Consider the following 23,612-nt stretch of genomic DNA (forward strand, 5'->3'; position numbering starts at 1 on the left):
ACTAGTTACAATGATGTGGCACAAGTTATGGCCAAGGTAAGCTGCATAATTATAGACTTAATTGTGAACTAAACTGGTCTGACTGTTGGAGGGAGAATTTAGAGACAATAAAAGTCTATGCCAGATCCATAAATCTCAAGGTCCTTTGGCAGCCCATTTTGTCACAACAAAATTTATTACGGAATTTGCTCAACATAGCTGTCAACAATGTGATATCAAAGATTTGCTACATAAGCTACTAGGATATGTTTGACTGCTCTGTTTACAATGTTTCTATCTGTCTGTCTGTCTGTATGTACATACGTACAGAGTCACCAGAGGTGATATGTAAACGATTACACTATTGCTATATATACACACAAACACACAGTATCTCACAGAAATGAGTACACCCCTCACATTTTTGTAAATATTTTATTGCATATTTTCATGTGACAACACTGAAAAAAATGACACTTTGCTACAATGTTAAGTTTACAGCTTGTATAACAGTGTAAATTTGCTGTCCCCTCAAAATAACTCAACACACAGCCATTAATGTCTAAATCGCTGGCCACAAAAGTGAGTACACCCCTAAGTGAAAATGTCCAAATTGGGCCCAATTAGCCATTTTCTCTCCCCAGTGTCATGTGACTCATTAGTTGAGTGCACGTGCTCAGCATCATATCCAGAGGTTGTGTTTGGGAAATAGACTTATGAGTGCTGCCAGCATTGCTGCAGAGGTTGAAGGGGTGGGGGGTCAGCCTGTCAGTGCTCAGACCATATGCCGCACACTGCATCAAATTGGTCTGCATGTCTGTCATCCCAGAAGGAAGCCTCTTCTAAAGATGATGCACAAGAAAGTCTGCAAACAGTTTGCTGAAGATAAACCGAGATAAACTTATTTGGTTCAGATTGTGTCAAGCGTGTGTGGTGGCAACCAGGTGAGGAGTACAGAGACAAGTGTGTCTTGCCTACAGTCAAGCATGGTGGTGGGAGTGTCATAGTCTGGGGCTGCATGAGTGCTGCCGGCACTGGGGAGCTAACAGTTCATTGAGGGAACCATGAATGCCAACGTGTACTGTGACATACTGAAGCAGAGACTGGGCTGCAGGGCAGTATTCCAACATAATAACGATCCAAACACACCTCCAAGACGACCACTGCCTTGCTAAAGAAGCTGAGGGTAAAGGTGACGGACTGGCCAAGCATGTCTCCAGACCTAAACCCTATTGAGCATCTGTGGGGCATCCTCAAATGGAAGGTGGAGGAGCGCAATGTCTCTAACATCCACCAGCTCCGTGATGTCGTCATGGAGGAGTGGAAGAGGACTCCAGTGGCAACCTGTGAAGCTCTGGTGAACTCCATGCCCAAGAGGGTTAAGGCAGTGCTGGAAAATAAAGGTGCCCACACAAAATATTGACACTTTGGGCCCAATTTGGACATGTTCATTTAGGGGTGTACTCACTTTAGTGGCCAGCGGTTTAGACATTAATGGCTGTATGTTGAGTTATTTTGAGGGGACAGCTAATTTACACTGTTATACAAGCTGTACACTCACTACATTACATTGTAGCAAAGTGTCATTTCTTCAGTGTTGTCACATGAAAAGATATAAAATATTTACAAAAATGTGAGGGATGTACTCATTTCTGTGAGATACTGTGTGTGTATATATATATATATATATATATATATATATATTGTAATTGTTTACATAGATGCTTCAAGAGATACCTGCAAAGCTACATGAAAAACAATGCGCAAGTACACATATAGGGCAAAAGCTGATTTAAACGCTAAGGATGGTCACACCAAAAGTTCATTTAATTTAGTTAATAGAAGTTAATTGATAAAGAAAACCTATTTATTACTTTTTTAATTATTTTTGTCAGCATCCTCATTTTACAACATTTTTATGCAAGTGCCTAAAACTTTTAACAGTACTGTAGCTTTGCAGGTAGATCTCTTGAAGCATCTTGGAGACATTGCCACAGTTCTTCTGGATTTAGTCCGTCTCAGTTTGTTTTGTTTCTTCGTGTGATTCCAGACAGACTGGATGATGTTAAAATCAGATCGGAGCACTGGCTATTGTCAGACTCCTTGTGCAAACAAAAATCTCACTGGATTATTACAATTAATGGCAAAATGAATGTTTGAAAATGTAAACTGATATTTCCTACTGACACACTACAGCAAAATATACAAATAACTTCAAACCTTTTTTAGCTGGTGAAAATACTAGTGTTCTAATAATTCTGACCACGTTCACACAGCAGCAGAATACGGTTGTCAATCCCATATTTGAGTCCCATATGTTTCGTTCACACACAGTACGGTTATTTACGGGTGTGACAACCGCATTCTGTAACCGAACTCACATCCGTAGGCTACGTTCACACTGTCAGTTTTTGGGATTGACAACCGCATTTTCTTTACAGGTGTGTGTCTCGAAATGTCTCGTTCACACAGCAGTTTACAGTTGTGTTTAGAATACTGTAAAGCCGGTATTCCTTACCAGTAACCATAGCGACAGTGACCAAAATAAAATCAAAGATGGCGACGTCCGTAAAACTGAAAGTCTTATCACTTTCTGACACAACAAGAGTCCAATCGAGCCGCGAGTTCATTTGTCAAATCTTCATTAACCGACGGCAGCTTTTAAATTTGGGTGGAGTTCGTGTGTTCCGAGAATGCGGTTGCGAGTCCTGAAAATGTACGGGTGTGAGTTCGGTTCCAGAATGATTGGACTCTTGTTGTGTCAGAAAGTGATAAGACTTTCAGTTTTACGGACGTCGCCATCTTTGATTTTATTTTGGTCACTGTCGCTATGGTTACTGGTAAGGAATACCGGCTTTACAGTATTCTAAACACAACTGTAAACTGCTGTGTGAACGAGACATTTCGAGACTCACACCTGTAAAGAAAATGCGGTTGTCAATCCCAAAAACTGACAGTGTGAACGAAGCCTTTGACCACCACTGTAGCTAAAGTAAATAAATTAAATAGGCAAAGAATAATATACAAAGGGAGTTAATGTAGCCTAGATGTTTATAAACTGTTTAAAAATAGGATATTTAGAAAATATGTTCTTGCGAATCCAAATCTGCCTATTTCTGATGATCCAAAACTAAAACTTGCATCGTTCGCCCACCTATAATGTGAAACGATGTTAATGTGGTACAATGCGAGGGTGGGCTTGTAGTACTGACGTCATCTGCTGGGTGTCTCTCGCCCGGCTTTGGGCTCCTGTCTCCTCTCTCTCTCTCTCTCTCTCTCTCTCTTCCTCCCTGTGAAGCGAACAGGGGGGAGAGGAACATTAAAAAAAAGCCCGGAACGGCGACAGTGACAGCGCCTGCGGCTCCGGCGCCTGTGCGCGATCCTCCCTCTCACTCACCGCCAACACTCGCACCAATGCGCGCCCTCAGCCATCTCCAGCAGACACCACTGCATCAGAGCACTGCGCCCGCGGTCTGAAATTCACCTCCCCTTTTTATTGTTGTAGTTGTTGAGCATCCGACATACGAGCAGCCATCGAGACTCAAACAGTTTCATTTCAATCCTTCATCTGAATGACGGGTGGACGGTTCGACTTCGACGATGGCGGCACTTTCTGCGGTGGATGGGAGGACGGAAAAGCCCACGGACACGGCATCTGCACCGGCCCCAAGGGCCAGGGCGAATACTCCGGGTCCTGGTCCAACGGGTTTGAGGTAGTCGGGTTGTACACCTGGCCCAGTGGAAATACATACAAGGGCTACTGGGCGCAGGGGAAACGGCATGGGCTCGGCGTGGAGTCCAAGGGGAGGTGGCTGTACCGCGGGGAGTGGAGTAACGGATTTAAGGGTCGGTATGGGGTACGCCAGAGTCTCAATACACCTGCCAGGTATGAAGGCACATGGAGTAATGGACTGCAAGATGGATACGGGGTCGAGACGTACGGAGATGGGGGTGAGTTCAGCGAAACATCACTTGACCTATTTAATGTTGTTTAAAGTCTTGCGTGTTTGTGATGCTGCTGCCGCTGCAGAGTGAAATCGGGTCTCTGTTTTGTAATATATCATTATAAAACTAAGGCCTCTTATTTATAATATAGTAAGGATTATTTTTTCCTTCCATTTTTGTGGAAGATCAAACAAGACTGCGTCTTGAAGCGCCTGGGTTATTTCTAGTGCCTAGATTTTGCCCCTAAATCATGGTCTGCAGATTTATGAAGCAGTTTGTCCATGCAGTTGAGTTGATGTATGGCATATAACTGAACTGGTCAGCAGAAGTTGCTCACAGAGGTCAGGGCTAAGAATAGTTACATCTGCAACATGTCAAATCAAAGCTCTTCTAGTAGACTAGTAGACCAGCAGACAAGTTCTTGTCTCAGCTTATTTCTTTTACAAACAGCATTTGTGCTATATGTGAAAATTCTGTGCAGTCACTTCATTCAGTGGAATTTCAATCGTAAAATGGACATTTAAAACTGTAGAATTGTCCACCTGTTAATTTAATTCACTATTTTATCCCATGTCCCACTGGGGGGTGTCATGAACACAGAAGATATTTTGAAAAATGTTCGAAAATGTGTGTAATGTAGCCATTTGATGGTAGCCATTGACTTACTTAGTATTTTTTTCCATGCAATGGAAGTCAATGGCTACCATCAACATTCTTCAAAATATCGTGTTTGTGGTGTTCAACAGAACAAAGAAACTCATAAAGGTTTAGAACAGAAGGTGTGTGATGACAAGATTTTCATTTTTGAGTGAACTATTACTTTAAAATACAGTGACCAATGACTGTGTAAAAAAATAAAATAAAAGAGGCATTTTGGTGCCTATATATTTTACAGTTATAAGCATACTTTATACATAATTTATTAATATTATATTAATATACTTAAATGTACTTTTGTATCGGTGGTAAAATAGAAGGCCACAAGGTGCATTACAATGAATAAATATAATTCTGTTAATTAATCAACATAGGAGCCATATGAATTATGAGACAGCAAAAGCATAATTTTAGCACTAATTTGTGGGGGGGAAAAATTACATTTACATTTATTCATTTAGCAGACACTTTTATCCAAAGCGACTTACAAATTAATTAAATGTATTACATTGTATCATTGTATTACAAATGAATTAAATTATATTTTATTACTAAAATTAATATATATATATATATATATATATATATATATATATATTAAATCTATACATGATATAAATATATACATGATATATACATTATATATATATATATATATATATATATATATATATATATATATATATATATATATATATATATATAAATATATACATTATATATTTTTGGGAAGTTGTGGCCTAATGGTTAGAGAGTCAGACTCATAATCCAAAGGTTGCGGGTTCGAGTCTTGGGCCGGCAGGGATTGTAGGTGGGGGGAGTGAATGTCCAGCGCTCTCTCCACCCTCAATACCACGACTGAGGTGCCCTTGAGCAAGGCACCGAACCCCAAACTGCTCCCCGGGCGCCGCAGCATAAATGTCTGCCCACTGCTCCGGGTGTGTGTTCACGTTGTGTGTGTGTTCACGGTGTGTGTGTGCACGTTGGATGGGTTAAATGCAGAGCACAAATTCCGAGTATGGGTCACCATACTTGGCAGTATGTCACTTCACTTTTTTCATGATTAAGTGATTAAACAGCATTACTATTCAAATAACTTTTAGATTACGTAATATATTATTTAAATATATTATTTAAATATGAAATTTAAATCCAAGGTAAATTAATATTTGGCAAGGACCATGAAGTTCTCTTGAAATGTGGTGGCATCAGAGAGTTGGGTTGAATTTATGAGGCAGGGTCACACATTACCACTTACTCATAACTCACTTTCATCTTCTGCAAAGAATCCTGAAAATAGTGTTATAGCTCAGCTGGACTGCTGAGACAGAAGCTCCTTTGCACCCTGTATATCATAAGTCACTTCCATTCTGCCTCTTTACCTATAACTTGAAGATTAGCTTATCAGCATTACTGCTGTAGAGGCAATGGCATATGCAGAATCATAAGGAATGAATGGATAAATAGGTAAATAAATAAGAGTTATGGTTGGCTGGAGTCACAAACTTCACAACGGCTCAGGTTACTTCCATGTTTTAAAATAGTGTTGGCTTTGCTGTTGAAGCTGTTAGGTCTGACAGGCCGGCATATGAGATATAGGAGGGAGAGCTGTACACTTCGTCACTTCAGCGTCATAATGTGGATAGGATTGCACCTGTATATTACTAGCCTGACAATAATTTATTTAGCTATAGTCTGATGTTATTTTATTTATGCATTTTAGCACTTTGGATATTTGCTTAACGTGAGATTTAAAAAAAACTGTTCACCTAGATGGGGACCATGGTGGCACTAGGGCTATATCTACTGTATATCTGTATCTACTGTATACCTTATATCTGTATCGAATAGTGAGGACATACAAAACTGTTGAAAGTTTTGGGGTCAGATTTCTATTTCAAATAAATTCTGTTCTTTTAAACTTTATATTTATTTATCAAAGAATCATGGTTTACACAAAAATATTAAGCAGCACAACTGTTTCAACATTAATGATAATAATAAGATATGTCTCTTGCGCACCAAATCAGAATATTGGAAGGATTTCTAAAGGATCATGTGACACTAAAGACTGGAGTAATGACTGAAAATTCAGTGTTGCCATCACATGAAGAAATTACATTTTAAAATAGAAAATAGTTATTTTAAATTGTAATAATAATTCACAGTATTATTGTTTTTATTGTATTTTAATCACATCAATGCAGCCTTGATGAGCATAATCATTTTTTTTCAAAATCTTTCAATGTCAAATCCAACCAACCCAAAACATTTGAACAGTATTATGTTTTGAAATATTATAACCATGGTTGCTGATGGTAACTTGTCCTTGAAGTGATTTATCACTAAGTGGATGCTTCCATCCAGCAAACTGTCTTTATTCTTGAATTCTAGAATAAAAGATATTAGGGTAATATTTAATAAGGTCTTTGATTACTGATACTGTTTTCACTATTCATGGAATGTAAAAAATAAAAATAAATTAATTGATCAATTAATAGCTTATTTTAATAATCTATTTATTATAATCATTTAAATGAATTAATCATTTAATCTAATTATCTTGAAAACATTGTGACACCTCAATACAAAAATTCTAAACATTGCTTAAAAACATCAAAGCACCCAGACATGTCAGTTCCTCTGGTGTTTTCTTTTGTTTGTAATCCCTGTATTATGTGTTATGCAATATCTAGACTAAAGTCTTTCTAATCCCTTTGCCAGGTACGTACCAGGGCCAGTGGATGGGCGGCATGCGACACGGCTATGGCGTACGTCAGAGCGTGCCTTACGGCATGGCCACTGTCATCCGCTCCCCGCTGCGCACCTCACTGGCGTCCCTCCGCAGTGAGCAGAGTAATGGCTCCGTTCTTCACGACCACATGTCCGACAGCCCTGCTGGCACCCGCGGTGGCTTCGTCCTGAACTTCCACAGCGACAGCGAAGTGGGCTCCGGCAAAAAAAAGGGCCTTTTCAGACGGGGTTCGCTGTTTGGGAGCCTCAAGCAGCTGAGGAAGTCAGACTCCCGTTCTTCCATATCCAGCAAGCGCAGTTCAGCACGAAGCGACGCCACCATGAGCCGCATCAGCTCTAGCGACGCAAACTCCACCATTAGTTTTGGTGACGGAGAAGTGGCCGATGAGTACACGCCAGCTGAGGACAACGTCGATGCCACCACCACCGAGTCGTACATGGGCGAGTGGAAGAATGACAAGCGGAATGGATTCGGTGTCAGTGAGCGTTCCAATGGGATGAAATACGAAGGCGAGTGGATAAACAACAAACGCCACGGCTACGGGTGCACAATATTCCCTGATGGGACGAAAGAGGAGGGAAAGTACAAAAATAACGTTTTGGTGCGTGGCATCAAGAAGCAGCTTATTCCCCTCAAGAACACCAAGACGAAGCAGAAAGTGGACCGTGCCGTTGAAGGAGCCATAAGATCGTCTGCCATTGCCCGAACAAAAGTAGAAATTGCCACCTCAAGGTTAATACCTCCTCCAGACCAATCCTACACCACATGATCAATTGCACCTTAAGGGCATAATTACAACATTTTATGTCACTCTCTTTCTTTCACTTGCAAAAGTTTTTTAATCTAACCAAGAGTATTGCTCATAATAATCACATTCCTCCAACCAACATAGCATCTGCATGCTGTATCCCAAGCTGTAGAGGAGTTGAGGGCTGCTCATTCGCCCTCATGTGAATGAGTGAAACGCGGCAGAGAGGTGACCAGGCAAACAGCTATTGTGCAGAAGAGCCCCGTTGAATAGTCTGTTTGCATGAGTGCCATCACATAACCCCCGGCCATAGCTCTCATACTGATCACATAATCAATGCAGGGCCAACAGGATGTGCTGAATGAAGTCACGGAGGAATCGGGGTGCCAGTCGTAACGTTTATAATCATTTAAACATTTAAATGGCTTGGTATTTTTATGTATTGCTGGCCATTATGACAATTAAAAGTCCTATATGTTCCTAAGAGAAGTTAAGCATAGATCTAATTTGCTCAGAGAAGATACTTATGTAACTTTGGTGGTGTGTGTAAATCAAACCACAAATGCGTTTTCAAAGACAAAGCTGTTTGATTCCTCTGGGATTGAATTACTGTCAGTTCTCTTTATATCTGTTATACATAACACATAATTATCGATTAAGTCACACATATTACACACATGCCTCATATTGTTTTCTAAACACAACAACACATTTTCCCACTCATGAAAACCACTAAAACTTATTTTCTTAACTCTTGTAATTCATCAGTACAGCTGGCTAAGGTACACATTGATTTTTGCAAGTTGAAGCAGGTTGTGAAGATCAGTATGTTAAACAGGGACTCAATAATGTTGTGTGAGCTGAGTGGTACCGCTGATTCATGTGAGGACATGTGAACTTATATGCTAGTGCTAGTGTTGGTGCAGGAGAAGCTTCTCACTTGTTTAGCATTAATGTTCCTTCAATTTAAGACACACATTTAGTTATTCCTTTTTGTTCTTTTGCTTAGAACTTTTTTTCGTCTCATCAACATGCATTGGAGAGTAGTTAGGATGACAATATTATGCCTAATATTAAAGGGACAGTTCACCCAAAAATGAAACTTTTCATCATCATTTACTCATCCTCATGTTGTCCCAAACTTCAGTGGAACACAACGTTTTGAATGTATATATTGATATAGAATATCCTGCCAACTATTTTCAATATGAGTGAATGAGGATTAAGGCTTCATCAAAATGACAAAAAAAAAAGCATCAGAAAAATGGTTTATGACTTGAAAAATCTTTGTTCACCCCAGATTTCCTGAGTTTAGTAGTGATATCAGATTTGAGAATGAATCAACTTTTTAATTAATCAGTTCAGAAAGCAGATCTGGATGATTTAGTGTAATGAATCAGACTGATTTGGTTCACGATTTCAGCTCACTTAATCATTGATCTGATCTTAGTTGTTAACAACTCACTGATGATTATCAGTGAATAATGGCCTAATTTGTGTCTGCTCATCAAACAAAGCTATTTTAAAACTTCATCTGAATAATTTTTACATTCTTTTAAAAGCTTACAATTCCCGTCCTAATTCCTTGTAATTTCAGGAGACACCTCCTGACACCGTTGTGCTTCCTTTTGTGTTCTATGAAAGAAAGAAAGTCAACTGAAATGTAAATAATGACATAGTATTCATTTTTTGGTTGAACTGTTCCTTTAGTGATTCTTTATTGTGTTTTTCATGTTTTTAGGGCTTTTTACTTAGGAAGTGTTTAACTTTGCTTTATTAATGCAGTTATTTACTTCTTTCTGTCAGCACAAAACCTGTGTCCTTGTCCTGTTCATTCAGTACCATGTGCTTCTTTCTGATAGCTGAAAGAGTATGAATTTTAATGAAAGCTGCTATAATGAGCTTGCACAGTCCATGTAGCTAATGAAATAGTAATATGTCCCAGAGCTGCTGAATGAATTAAATATCTCCCAGTGCCTTTGAAGATTGTTACGCAGAGAAGTGATAAGCACTGTGAGGGTTCAGGGAATGTGTGGAGAGTCTGAGAAGGCTTTGGATTGCCTTGACGGAGTCTTGAAAAAGAGCGAGAGAGAGAGAGAGAGAGAGAGAGAGAGAGAGAGAGGAGGGGGGGGGGGGGTTCTCAGGCCTGTGCTCTCTCACACATGTGTGCACTGTGTGTCAGCACTGAGCCTGACTAAATAAGGCAAGGCAGGAGTTGGCTTCTCAATCGCTGACAAGAATATAGTCTTGCAGCCGTCACTGATACAGTAGCCACAGTCTGCGTCCTGTTATCTGTTAGAGCACTTAGGTTTAGAGCTGTATGTTTGTGTGCATGCTTATCCATGCTTATTAAAATGTTAATTTTATATGTGAGATTTATTTGTCCTGCGTATCTGGTCAAGGCTTTAATGGATGGGATTACCTGAACAGATTAACCATCTTTCTTAATCTCCTGTTTGTCCTCAACAACAGTTTATGTAGAGGATTGTTTCTTCTGTGGTAATCTACTTTATACGCTGCATTTTGTAGTGATTTGTTGATTGCAAAATACTTTGATGCCAACACGTTTCCATAGGCATACTTACTTTTATTTGATTTATTAGTCCTCAAATTATATATTTTGGGTTCATCCATTTTATGTATTATTCCTGTCCATTTCATGTGTTTTAGGGCTGTCAGTCAATGTTTTAACATTAATTAATTTAATTAATTAAATGCACTACCATTCAAAAGTTTGGGATCAGTAAAATGTTTTAAATGTTTTTGAAATTAGTCTCATATGCTCACCAAGACTACATTTATTTGATCGAAAATACAGTAAAAAAAAAAGAGTAATACTGTAAATAACAGTTATCTGTTTTAATATTTTTGAAAATGGGATTATATTCCTGTGATGGCAAAGATGAATTTTCAAAGTCTTCAGTTTCACATGATCCTTCTGAAATGAATATGCTTATTTAGTACTCAAGAAACATTTATTATTGTTATCCATTTTGAAAACAGTTGTGCTGATTAATATTTTTGAGGAAACCGGGATTCCTTTTTTCAGGATTCTTTGTTGAGTAGAAAGTTCAAAAGAAAACTTACTTATCCCCAAACTTTTGAACAGTAGTGCATTATGTTGAACGCAGTTTAATAATGTTAACACATTTATTCAATTTCATTCTGTTCTGTGGTTTTTACAAACTCATCAGAGCACTTTGAGCTGATTGAAACTGATCAGGGGTGCATTTCCCAAAAGCAACTACCGTCAGAAGTTCCGTCGTTATCATTAGAGTGCAGCAGAACTTGTGACCATAGTTGGCTAACAGTGCTTTTGGGAAACACACACAAAAGTCCACAGCACAGCAAGCATTTTGCAGAAAGACATGTTTTTTTTTTCACAAATCAAGCGTCATTAACATTCTCTGAATTGAATTATAATTGAAGTGAAATATCCCACACAAGTGAAATGCTGTCTGTCATTCATAGACATGTTAATGCAAACAGTCCATTAGAGGGTTGCTGGCCAGTGAGAAAACATCTTACACATTACAAAGTTCCTATTTCACTGCTTTGTTTTGTTTCATTTTTGAGAAATATGGAATTTGAACTAAAATATGAAATGAATCATGCTTAAATATTTGTAATGATTTGCAGCCCTAGAATGTTTATATAGTTATTAGTATAGTCTGACATATCACTGAAAACATCATATAAACTAGCAGCGTAAGAATACGTACAGAAATATACATTTGTACAAGCTAACTGGACAGATCAGAATCAAGACACGTGTTGAGTTGCTGTGGGCTCAAGCGGGGGGGATGTGCTCCTCTTCACATCTTTATCTGAGCTCTTGTGTGTGATAGAGTGGGCGAATGTGAGGAGACACTGCCAAATTAAAACCCTCAGAATTTCTGCAAGCGCTCCATCTGTCGCCTAGGAGATGGTCTTTGGCGCAGACTCCAAAGAATATCACATTAGGTCCATTAACGCCTAGGGAAGATGCTGCTTATTACTTGGCTGACAAATAGTATGTAGATGCTCTCTTAATATTGTGTTAATATTATATATGCCTTGTGTGTTTAGAGGAGCCATGCTTGTAGTTGATTTAGTTTGGAATTCTAATCAGTAGCATGCGATAGATAATGTTTGTGTATTGAATTCTTTTTTTAAATGTATTATGCAAACAAACATACTATTTACAGGTGACAAATCAAATACAAAATAACCAAGGTCAACAAAACATACATGACAGCCAATATGATTTGTGTGTGTGTGTGTGCGCGTGCGTTTTTGTGACAAATGAGGACATCAATTTGTATAATGACACAGGTATGACACAGGTATTACAAGGTGAAGGTGACTTTTCAGGACACTGGCCCATGTCCCCACTTTTCAAAACGCTTATAAATCAAACAGAGTGAGGTTTTTTTGGGGAAAGTTGAAATGCACAGTCACAGTCTTATTCATCAGAGACGGGGGTGGTTGGAAGATCAGAAAGAGGACAAATAGTAATAATAATAAAAATAATAATGGTAGTAATAGTAGTAGTAATGACGAAATAATAATAATAATAAAGCTATAAATAGTAAGATATTGTAAGGCTGCCTCTGGGCCCTCCGTGAGCAAGGCATAAATTAGGCCCAAGACGAGACATCAAGGAGAGGTGCTGTGGGGCACAAGGCCCAAAGTCCCACCCCCGGCCGCCACGCACATGCCACACTTACCCTACATATATATATATATATATATATATATATATATATATAAGACGACGACGAAAGTGGAGAGAACAGATAGAGAGAAAGGAAGGATAGAGAAAGAGAAAAAAATTTATAAAATAAATAAGTTTAATCATTTATACGTTTTAATTTAGTCTGATATTAGCCTTTGTTGCTACCTTGATTTCCAGTTCATGAGGATAGTTTTCTTGGCGATAGTTAGATGTGTATTGAATTCAAAGTCATGTATTTAAAGGGACAGTTTACCCAAAAATGTCATTTTTCACTCACACTCATGTCATTTCAAACCCATAATGTTATTTTATTTTTTATTTTTTTGGTGAAACACAAAAATATAATATTATAATTGTAATTAATATTATAATTGTAATTAATTATAATATATTTTAAATATAATTTATTTCCGTAATGGCAAAACCAACAATTTTTTTTTCAGCAGTAGCAGCAGCAGTATAAGTCTTTACTGTCACTTTTTTCACTCGAATGCATCCCTGCTAAATAAAATTTATTAATTTCTTTAATAAATTCTTACTGACCCTAAACCTTTGAACAGTAACATAACTGTAAAAGCAAAGCTGTTAAAGCTAGCTCTTGAGACCCAGTTGTAACATGTTCCATCGGCTACAGAAATCCAGAGGCCCAGTGAACTAGTTGAATCTCCTCAGGAGCTGGTTTGGGCTGAACCATAATAAATCATTAATCCCCTTCTCACAGGGCTACTTTTGCTTTATATGAACACCAGACACTCAGTATATTTGTGTTAGTGCTACCACACCATGACATGACTCTCTAGATCAAGCTTACAGTTTGTCTTCTCTCTGTTTAAGGTTTCATTTAGCACCATTATTGCAATTCTCAGCAGAGGACCAGTGCTATATATCACAATTATACTGTACTATATATACAGTGCAGATCTTATTACTTGAGGTTTGTTTTTAAGAAGGAAAAGAGAAGCCTAGCTAGTTTAATTCATTCAACCAGAGCTTTAGATTCAATTTAATTTATTCACATAGCTCTCCTTAGAATGTGATGAATACAAAGCTCCTCCCCACAGTTAAAGACTATGATCCCTTAAAAGCAAGCTTAGCATAACAGTTGTAATGTGGATGGACTTCGAAAGATACTTTGTCTGGAATGTTTCATGACAGCCGGTTGACACTCATGTCTTCATTCAGACTGCATGGTCTGGTGCAAAGAAGAAAAAAATAGTATTGGTTAAATATTGAACAAATATTGAATGACGAGAAAGCTCTGATTTTCATATTTTACTCTGCATATGTGATGGGAATTTTAAGTAGGCCACTGCCTAAAAGAAGAACAGTCTTCCTGACAGGAGTGAGCAACCCTTCAAAGGTGTTCAGAATGTATTAAATGCTGAATGTAAAACAAACTAAAATTAGGTTTGGATGGCCTTCCAGTGTTCATGGCACTGCAAATCTGTATACCTTATACTGTAACATACATCCGTACTCTCTCTTCACTCACTCATGTGAACTTCCTCTTAACAAGTGTTATTTAAGTGTTATTTAATGGGTTATTTAAGGCCTTGTTGGGCTGATACAAAATACTAAGTTATATTTAAAAGTTTATGGAATTAAATATGGAGTATATTAAATATTTATATATTTTATATATTACATATTTATATATTTGCAGTGGTTTTGAAGTTGGCATAAATCTTTATGAATATTTCAATGTTTTTTTTTTAATGCTCTTAAAGGAACACTCCACTTTTTTTGGAAATAGGCTCATTTTACAACTCCCCTAGTTGAGTCAAACAGTTGAGTTTTACCGTTTTTGAATCCATTCAGCAGATCTCCGGGTCTGGCGGTAGCACTTTTAGCTTAGCTTAGCATAGATCATTGAATCGGATTAGACCATTAGCATTTGGTCATCAAAAATGACCAAATAGTTTCGATAATTTTCCTATTTAAAGCTTGACTCTCCTGTAGTTACATCGTGTACTAAGGCCGGCCGAAAATAAAAAGTTTTACAATGATATTACGCAGCGCCTGAAAGTAGTCCTCAGCTAGGTAACTGTTATGATATAGCTTGGGATTACTTTCAGGCACTGCGTAATATCACTGCGCCTGCTGCACCCATGGTACGGCAGCAAATTTCCTTGATTATTACACCGGAATGAGAGTATAGTTCCTAGCCATATCGGCCTAGAAAATCGCAGCTTTTCATTTTCGGTCTGTCTTAGTACACAATGTAACTACAGGAGAGTCAAGCTTTAAATAGGAAAAATATCAAAACTCTTTGGTCATTTTTGAGGGAGATGCTAATGGTCTAATCCGATTCAATGATCTATGCTAAGATACGCTAAAAGTGCTACCGCCAGACCCGGAGATCGGCTGAATGGATTAAAAAATAGTAAAACTCAACTGTTTAACTCTAGGGGAGTTGTAAAATGAGCCTATTTCCAAAAAAAGTGGAGTGTTCCTTTTAAAGTTTCCTAAAAAGTGTTTTTGACAAGTTGATATATATATATATAAAATCAAGTAATTATATATGTCTGGAAAAAATATTAAGATACACTACTGTTTAAAGGTTTAGGGTTAGTAAGTTTCTTATGCTCAACAAGCGTGAATTTACAGTAAAAACTTAAATATCTTTACAATTTTATTATGTTTTAAAATGTATTTAATTTTTATGATGCCAAAGCTGAATTTTCAGCAGCCGTTACTATAAAATCCTGATTTATTCCTCAAGAAACATCTAGTGCTTAAAAACATTTAGTGCTTAAAAACAAGTTGTGCTGCTTCATATTTTTTGTGGAAACCATGATATACATTTTTTATTTATTTATTTTTTCCTAAATAGAAAGTTCAGTCATTAAAAAGTAATACCATTTTAATAGTTAATAAACGCTAAAACATAATTTATGTGAAATAGAAATATTTGGAACATTTCACATGATGTCTTTACTGACACTTTTGATCAATTGAATGCATCCTTGCTGCATAAAGGCATTAATTATAATTTTTTTTAAATCTTGCAGACCCCAAATGGTAGTGTATATCAAATATTTGTATTTTATTTATTTTATTTTGTGCTATGTCACTCAGCCCTAGATGTTTGCATATTGACAGAGGACAATCCTGTACTCTTTCAACTGATTAATGCCAACATTTTGCTCTATTTTTAGCACTATTAGCTTTTTGTGAATAGGAAAATGAAAACAGTACACAGTATAGTAACTTGTTTCTTAGCATCTGTTAATGAATGCATCTTTGTGTGCTTGTCGTGAGCAGCTCAGTGGACTTGCAGCCACTGCAGTAGCAGTGGCTGATAGTGCCAGGAGCAGTGTTAAAGTGATGTACCCTCCTCCCATATCTTATCATCCAAGCTGTCTGACTCCTGCTCTGTCTCTCTGCTTTACCTAGAACCGCACACGCCAGGGCCAAAGCAGAGGCAGCTGACCAAGCGGCCCTGTCTGCCAGCCAGGACTCTGATATCGCCAGAGCAGTGGCCAGAGAACTGTCCCCCAACTTCTATCAACCAGGTATCCCACCATCCACGTGCACAGCCGCTTTCTCCCATGCACACACACACACACGCTTTTTCTACGCCCTTTTGTCCCTCCCTAATTACTCCCTTTGTGTCCTTGTCTTTGTGTCTGGGTCAAGTGTCTCTTTTTTTGCCTCCCTGTCTAGCAAAGGCAAAGAGAGCAGATGCAATTGCAAATGAGTTGTGAAGGGGAGGAATTGCATTTGCATAAATTACTGCTTCTCTGAGCCCAGCTTCGACCGATTTTAATTCCTGCAAATTATTTTTTAAAAATCCATCAGGATCAAGTATTATAAATGTGTGTGGTAGACTGTATATTTTATTATATAATATTTAATTTTTATTCTAACCAATTGATACGTTAGCATTACCAACATAAAACAAGTTGGTGAATATATATGTATGATTTATAATATCACATTAACCTCAATTCAGTGAGGCCACAGTTTCTTCAACCTCTTTCTGCTCATATAAAGCCTTGTTAAAGCCAAAAAGCCTTTGGCATTTGTCCATACATTACTAAATGGTTTCGGGATAATTCCTAAATGCTCCAAGTGGAACCCTTAAATCCCCATCCCCAACTCAATCGCAGGTCTGCATGGCTGGCCAGTGACGTCTTGCTTATGAAGCTAAATATATTTTACATATTGTGGATTATTATGTTGTGCTCAGAATCCCTGTTGCTTCCTGAAGTATTTAAAATAATTAATATAAATGAATAATATATAAATAATTGTCTGTTACATTAGCTCAATTGTCAGTTAATTGCACACTATCCGGATTTGACATCACAACCACAGTGGGATTAAAGCTGCTGGGTGGGTGCAAAGAATCACATTGTTGAATCCCTACAAGTCTGGTAGCTGTTATGAAAGTTATGAAATACATGCACTTTTCTAAACAAGATCAAATGTTTCTACTAACAAAGCTACCAGCTTGAGTAGCATATCAGTTTATTATTTTATTTGTTTAGGATAAATATGTTACCTGTGGAGTTGGGCATTATACAGAATTGAAGTATTATCTCTACAGACAGACTTTCATTAAGTTAATTTATTTAATCACATTTAATAAAATAATTATTTTTTTAGACCAGGGTGGAAGAACACTTCTTTTCCCAGAAAGCATTACCTGTGGGGTATGACCAATTGTACAGAGAAGAATCAAAAGTATTGTTTTCCCCAAAACAATTTTGTGTTTGCTTGCAGAGGTATTGAAATATAGTTTTTTTCTCCACACTCATATTATTTTATGAGTAAATGCAAAGGTTTTTTTTTTCTTTTTCTGGGGAACACAAAAGATTTGAACAAATTAAAAAACATTGGAATTGAAGTTTTCCTCCCATGTCATTTTTTTCCATAAACCATGTCCCTTTAGTTATTTAGTTTTCATTTTAAATTCCAGCTCATGAAGTGAAATATAGTTGGTTTTTCGGCTCTGAATTTCACACAGCCTTGGTTGTCTGCACATGGGTAAATATTGCCCAGGAATAGTCAAGTTTAATTCCATTTTATTCAAAATAACCTTACAGAAGTTTGTTGCAGAAATGACATCTTGGGGATTGGGATAAAAATGACAAATGTTTATATTAGTGAGACACTCTTTTTTTTTTTTACAATCTATATTTTATTTCACAATAATTAAGCTGCTGCTACTTGTACATGTAAAAGCCCAATTATAATATACAAGGTTAAAGATCCTACAGATTTCATAAACATCACCAGGCTCATAAATTCTCATGTGTCCTTCTAGAAATATCAAAATACCCTTTCTGCCTCAACAAAGTGTCAACACAACTTACTCAAGGGAGAAATGTGGACTGAAAGTTTTTTTCTGAAATGTACTCACAGTTTTGTTTGAGAGTGTTTGGTGTCAAGACTCTCTGCAGATGAGCTGTTCTGCATTTTAGCTTTGTAAAAAGGCTGATAAACAGTGTGATTTATTTGTAGTCTGGGCCTGGGCACAGTCCAGTGCAAGTTCTAGAAAGCCCATCTGTGTCAGCTGTGAGGCCACTCTGGCTATATCCATGGTCTGGAGAATCTGGAGAATGACTGGAAGCTCAGACTTCAATCATAAAGCAAGTGGCAAAGTTCTTAATGTCCATCCCTGCATAAACACCAAGAGTCTGAGACTGTGAAAACATGAAATTGCATCTGTTGTGCTGGCCGTTTATTCTGAGCTTGATATTCACAACCAGCACTCTTGAGATGTTTTGTTTCTGGGTATTAAGCGTTTGAGCCGTATTTAGATGTATCAAGGTCTTTTTGTTGGACAGAAATAATTTGATCTTTTTACTTGTTTTTTTGTTTTTTTAGAATCAGACTGTATGTCAGACTAAATGTAATAAAAATGTAAAATTTTATATTTATATACAATGTAAAAATTATTTGAAATATTAATCTTAAATTAATAAAAAAAATATTTAAAGTAAACTAATTCTGAATTTTTTTATACCCTTTAAGGTCCTGACTATATCAAGCAAAGGTTTTCCAGTGAGCCCATCGAGATTAAAGAAGTACCAGAAGAAAAGAAAGAGAAATCGCCTTCAGGAAGTCCGCACTTTTATCGTAAAGGCACGACCCCAAACCAGTCCCCTTCCCAAAGCCCCGGGCCCACACCCCCTCCCTCCCCACCTCTCAGCAAGAAAAAGCCCTTCTTTAACAGAAGTGCCCCTAAAGCCAGTAAAGAAAACAAGCCCCCTGCTGCCGAAAGCCTGGCAGTGGGTGTCACCAAGGCTACTTCCAGGATATCAGACAAACAGGAAGTAAAACAGGAGGTAGTACCCATAGCCAAACCCTCCAAGCCGCCGGCGCCGGTCGCCAATGCCTCCAGCCCTGGAAACGGTGAGCTGCACTCCCAGTATCATGGATACTATGTGAAGGCGGAGGTGATGATGCCACCTGATGATCCGGAGGATGAAGAACACCATGCAACGTCAACTGCTCATACTAGGATGCCCCCACCTGCAAAGCAGTACCGCGCACCGACCCCCAAACCAGTAATGGCCAAAGAGAGCAAACCCGAACCCAAACTGAAGAAACAGGAATCATTGAAGCCAAAGAGCCTAGCAGAAACTAAGAAAGCCAGCATGGAAATTACTACTGACATTGTTGAGGAGGAGTCAGTAAGTAGCTGCAACATGCATGACATTTATCAGTAAAATTACTATTTTTGGCTGTATTTAGCACTATCAATATATAGTATGTAATATGACAATGTTCTTTTCACAATATATTAAAAATGCATTTCACAGATGCATAATCATCTATATTTTCTTAATATAAAATTTTTATATTATTGATTTAAAATAAAACTAAAATAAAAAATAATCATTTTAAGTGCTACACATGAATTTAGGCATCACAACATTATAATGTTAAGTATGAGATTTCTAAAGTATAGTGTTTAAAATTATTAAAATTGTTTTTAAATATTAACATAAGGTGCACTCAGCGATTTTTGCCAAATTATGTTGATATTTGAAAGCACCAAAACAAATAAGCCCAAAGCCCAACAGGACCTCGCCCCTATTTTTATATCTCCGCCCCACACACAACCCTGGCATAATGATGATCGCGGAAACAAGTAAAGATGACAAACAAGCATATTCAAACAAAAGAGAAAAAAGATAAGCTGTGTGAAACAATACAAAATCAATTCAACCTCGGCGTCCAACTCAAGCCCTTCCCACTCCTTGATTTCTCTCCACTGCTGGAAAGCTGCTCTGATATTTATGCGGGTCTTTTTAATATTTTGTTTCTCCGATATTTTCCTCTTCCAGTTCTCTCTATCTGTGGTCAATCTGCTAATCTGTGCACTCAAATTGAGCAGTCACTTCTCTCTATCATTACAAGACACGCCCCTTACTGCTGATTGGCTACTAATGTATTTTGGGACTCCTTCCGAAAAGCGTTTTTCAAAAATTGCTTAGTGCACCATTAAAGTAAATAATTGAAATGATCCTGCACACTTAAATATCCAATATTGACTGATACTAGTAAATTTGAACATTTCTAATAATGGAGAATAAGCAGTATGGTAATAATATACTGTATCATGCATGCTTATATAAATGGTGGTTTTTGGTTTTTAGTATCTAATTTAAAATGTATATTTTTATTTTATATTTAAACATATAAATTAAATATTGGCCATTACTTGAAAATAATTATAAGCTTTTCAGTATTAAAATTCAAATTTGAATATTGGTGCATAAATTAAAATGTATTTATTTTTATTTTATATTTAGACATATAAATTAAATATTGGCCATTACTTGAAAATAATTATCAGCTTTTCGATATTAAAATTCAGATTTGAATATTGGTGCATGCCTAATATTTTCATTTGCTATATGAGAGCAGGTGCTATTCAATTGCTAACCTCCAGCTTTGTCTCTTTCGCTGGTTCTTCAGGGTCCCAACTCAATATTGGTCATACTAGTGATGCTGATAAATATTGGACTGGCAATTATTTTTGTCCATTTCCTCACTTGATGGCACATGAAACTCAGGTAAGACTCTCGCACTCAGATGGAGGATTTTGCAGGTTGCCATAAGCCCTGATCTTTGCCCCATGTCAGTCACCAACTAATGTAGTCTACCTTACTCTTGCCATGTAATTGCAGCTGTGCCTGAATGTTATTCAACATAATTACTTACCCTCTAACTGTTTCGACCCTTCAGTGAGCTCATGAAAACTAGCGGCATAGGCCCCTAATTCTCCGCACTTGCGTCAATGGCCTTTAAAACAAAATGGCACCAGTCAGACTCAGACACAGGCAAGGACTGGACGACTGGAATTAGAGCAAATCATGGGAGAAAGACGAAACCCGGACCATTCGGCCTGAGCCAACCCAGTTCCTCTGGCGATGATTTGTGACTCGCTTGGGCTCTGAAAGCTGAAGCAAGCAGTCATTGGGAAAGAAAAAGAATCTGCTGATCCAAGACGTACCCAGTCAAGTGCATGTCCACCCCGCTGCTAAGGGGAGGGGTGGAATGGGGAGACTTAACTGGATATGTTCGGAGATGCACTTTTAGTTGACGGAAGCGAACAGCTGCCTTACTATTTTACCAACTGACGTTTTAAAGGGGAGATGTGCAGTGGGTTGCCAGTGTGTTTGGGCAGCAGGAGTGTGTACCAGTGTCCGCTTTCCGCTTGGTTCGAAACACCATGCACATTTTGAAAGGGTCACTTGCCAGTCTTATTCCATTACCCATCTCTACAGCCTTGTCTAATATCTCTTGCTCCTGTTTTAGGAGATTCATCCTTGACATGCCTGTGCATGGTACTGGTTTAACGACTTTGTCTTGACTTTTTTCGTTTGTTTTCCTTTCTGTTGTGTTCTTTCTTTCTGCACCTGTAGCGTAAGGATGATGACAATATCCAATGTAAAATCAAACCTGAAAATAACAGCACGTAACAGTTTGATCTGTAAGATTTAACATGTCCTATGGAGAAAAAAAATCGAATCAAATTTTAGATTGGCTTTTTTTTTTCTTCTAGAAAATAGTGTGTGGTTTGATTTAAAAAAAAAAAAAAAATATATATATATATATATATATATATATATATATATTTAAGGTATTATTGTAAAATTGTGTGTGTTTTCTTTTGAAAGATGGCAGTATGTTTGACATTGTACTAGGGTAAAACGCATGGCTTTTATTTTTTGAGAAATGACTAATTGTGACATTTTGCACCTTTAATCTTCACGGCCTGAGACTGTGCCCTCTAACCCCCCCAAACCCCTCACACCAACCCTTAACTTGACATGTGCAGAGCGGTACCTGCCTCAATATTATGCCTGCTAAATTGTGTTGAATACATTCAGGTCGACCCACTGGTTATAAATGTGAATGTAGAGATGGTTGCCTTTAAAGAATTTGTAACAGTGTTATAGTTTACCTCAGAAAATGTGATTTTTGAAATGCTGTCTTAATTAGGAATTTTTGTGGAAATCTGCTGTTATTCTCCATTATTTTGGTCTGGTGGTGCATGAGGATGTGGTTGCAATTATTGTGCACATGGTGCATTCGCACCAGTATTTAAATGACAAATGTCTACATATAAATAGATCTATTTTATATACAAAGTCAGAATATATTTAGTCAACAGTTGGACACTAAATGGCCTTGACTAAAATTACATCACCGCATCTTTTGCTGATAGATTCAAACATCCTGCGTGGTGTATTTGCCATCTATGGATGTGTCGTGTGAAGCATGAATTTCAGCAGTAACAGGGTGACTGTTTTTACAGAGGTTTTGTCAGACTGCGAGAGTATGTGAGAGGGAAGGAGAAGGGAAGAGAAGAGCATCAGAATGGATGATGGCTTGTCATTTGACAAGAGAGAATAATCTTCAAATATAGAACAGACTTATTTTTAAAGAAATAATATCTTTTAAAGAAATATTTCTTTTTGTGGCGGGATAAGCATCTTTGATTTACACTCATTGGCTATGTAAATGGCTGTTTTTTTCTGTTTTGTTTTCTATTTCTGTTTAAATTCCATCCTGACATGATACATATTAGATGTAATAAAAATTTCCCCTTAAAATTTGGCATTTGTTTAACCAGTAAAGATCTTTTGTCATTTTGTTTCCATTACCAAGAAAAGTTACAAAAAATGTTCATCTCTATAGCAAGAAAAGTTACAATTTCTGTATTTTTCTAAAAAAAAAAAGGAAAACTGCTAGTATTTAAGATGTTTTATTGTAAAACAGCATTCAATTTAACTCTTTTGTGCTGTTATGATTTAAGATCTAGCATAGCTATTCAAATTGACCATAGAAAAATTCACAACTGAAGAATCATGAATTGCGAATTGAAGATAAAACGCATTAAATCTATGTTAAAGCAAAAAACAGGTAATAAAGACCTGCAACAGCACGAAAGGGTTAAATACGGCATTTAAAATGGCTTGACTCTGTCATTGTAATATCTTAACATTTTTAAATTGGTTTGAATGTATTGTTTTCATTTTAAAGGTTGAACACACAGAAAAATGTTGCTGAAAGTTTTGATATGAACTGTCCCACACACCTTAATGATATTGAAACGCATATATAGATATATATTATTTTTTGGAAATTATTGATATAAATTATAATTAAAAAGGTGACTTTTCAAAGTCTTGAAGCATGTCCTGACATTTTTTTTCCCATTTCATTGCCCGACACCCAGTCCAAATCATGTCCAATAACCTATTATTAGACAAAGAAGAGTTTTGAAATGATTACACGCATTAATGCAGAAAATGATTAGACGGAGAAGAGATCAGACAGGGGGC

The 23,612-nt window shown here is 37.3% G+C and overlaps 1 protein-coding gene across 1 annotated transcript; it reads left to right on the forward strand.

Moving 5' to 3' along the window:
• Positions 1-3,296: 3,296 nt before the first annotated feature.
• LOC306845928 (junctophilin-1-like) lies at positions 3,297-23,458 on the forward strand. Its single transcript, XM_079378946.1, has 6 exons — positions 3,297-3,930; positions 7,306-8,068; positions 16,198-16,316; positions 18,784-19,445; positions 20,737-20,834; positions 22,583-23,458. The coding sequence occupies exons 1-5, from the start codon at positions 3,552-3,554 to the stop codon at positions 20,815-20,817; spliced, it is 2,004 nt and encodes a 667-aa protein (XP_079235072.1). The 5' UTR covers positions 3,297-3,551; the 3' UTR covers positions 20,818-20,834; positions 22,583-23,458.
• The last annotated feature ends 154 nt before the right edge of the window (positions 23,459-23,612 follow it).

Source organism: Barbus barbus (genome assembly GCF_936440315.1).
Source record: "Barbus barbus genome assembly, chromosome: 26".
NCBI lineage: Eukaryota > Metazoa > Chordata > Actinopteri > Cypriniformes > Cyprinidae > Barbus > Barbus barbus.